The following is a 1301-nucleotide window of genomic DNA, read 5'->3' as shown; positions in this document are numbered from 1 at the left end:
TCCTCCTCCTCCTCCTCCTCCTCCTCCTCATCCTTCATGTACAAGGCACCGTTTCTCCTACCACTTCTCATCGGCTTTGCATGCGCGGTGGAGAGAGGCATGACCTCCCTTAATCTCCTCTTCCTCTTCCTCTGCCTCATCCATCTCCTCCTCTTCTCCCACCTATGCCTCCTCAGCTGCCTCCTCCTCATCATCCGCTGACTCCACCTCTGCTTCCTCCTCCTCCTCCTCCTCCTCCTCCTCATCCGCTGACTCCACCTCTGCCTCCTCCTCCTCCTCCTCCTCCTCCTCTTCCTCCTCCTCCTCCTCCTCGTCTTCTTCTCTCCTGCTCAGTCGGAGTACTCGTGCGCCTCCTTCTCGCGGAACCCGTCCGTCGGCGTGTACGCTCCGTGCGTCGGTACGTAGTAGTTCATTGCGTAGCCAGACCCGGCGAGTCCGTTCTGGTACATGTGCTCGTAGAGCGGCTCCGACTGATGGTGCACCTTCGGATAGAACGAGTCGAACGGGAAGAACGACGGACGGGAGACGGGCGCTGGGGGATGCTGAGACGCGAGCGGGTCTGCCGCGGCCGTGGCGACGTTTCCGGCGTGGCCGACGGGCGTGAACGCCGACGACGACGACTTGCCGCCGACGCCGCGGACGGAGTACGGCGTCTGTCGCTTGTCGCCATGGTGATGCTGAACGATGCTGCCGCCGCCGCCGCCGCCGCCTCCGTATTTCGTTGGGTATCCGCCGGCGATGCTGTTCTGCGGGAGGGAGATCGGAGGCAGAGCCACCTGGCCGCCGGCGTCGTCCGTCAGCGTCTCCATCTTAATTGGCACGTTCCACGAGTACGGGTTGTGTCCGTCAGGGGGCGCCATCGCCGAAGACGCGAACGCGGCCGACATAGGGGGCGCCTGCAGCGCGTCGAGACCGCCGACGCCGACGCGTTTCGCGGGCGACGCGCCCCAGCAGTCGTAGCCAACGACGTCGGCAATCGACGACGACGACGACGATTTCTGCGACGCCTTGAGAGCGTTGAAGGCCGTCAGCTGCTTGTCTGTGGTGCCATGCGGCGGCCCGGTGGCGCCACCTTGGTTCTTGTCGTCGGTGAGGTGCTTGTGCATGTGTTTCTCCAGGTACGTGTCCTAGAAAGAGACGCTTTGATGCAGGTGGTGTGCTGGGACTCGCTATACTCAACCATGATGATGATGATGATGGTGATGGCGATGGTGGTGGTGGTGGTAGAGGTGGTGGTGGTGGTGGCGGTGGTGGTGGTGGTGGTGGTGGTAGAGGTGGTGGTGGTGGTGGCGGTGGTGGTG

General features: G+C 63.3%; 1 protein-coding gene across 1 annotated transcript in view; it reads right to left on the bottom strand.

Annotated features, from left to right (window-relative positions):
• Window positions 1-329: 329 nt before the first annotated feature.
• LOC106815815 (zinc finger protein GLIS3-like) overlaps window positions 330-1301 on the bottom strand; it is a 7184-nt gene continuing 6212 nt past the window's right edge. The window contains exon 3 of the mRNA XM_014820326.1: window positions 330-1127. Coding sequence (XP_014675812.1) covers window positions 330-1127 — 798 coding nt within the window. The remainder of the gene's footprint in view (window positions 1128-1301) is intronic.

The sequence above is a fragment of the Priapulus caudatus genome, unplaced genomic scaffold (genome assembly GCF_000485595.1).
Source record: "Priapulus caudatus unplaced genomic scaffold, Priapulus_caudatus-5.0.1 Scaffold1207, whole genome shotgun sequence".
NCBI lineage: Eukaryota > Metazoa > Priapulida > Priapulimorpha > Priapulimorphida > Priapulidae > Priapulus > Priapulus caudatus.
The sequence above is the reverse complement of the archived record's forward strand: the minus strand, read 5'-3'. Positions and strand labels throughout refer to the sequence as shown.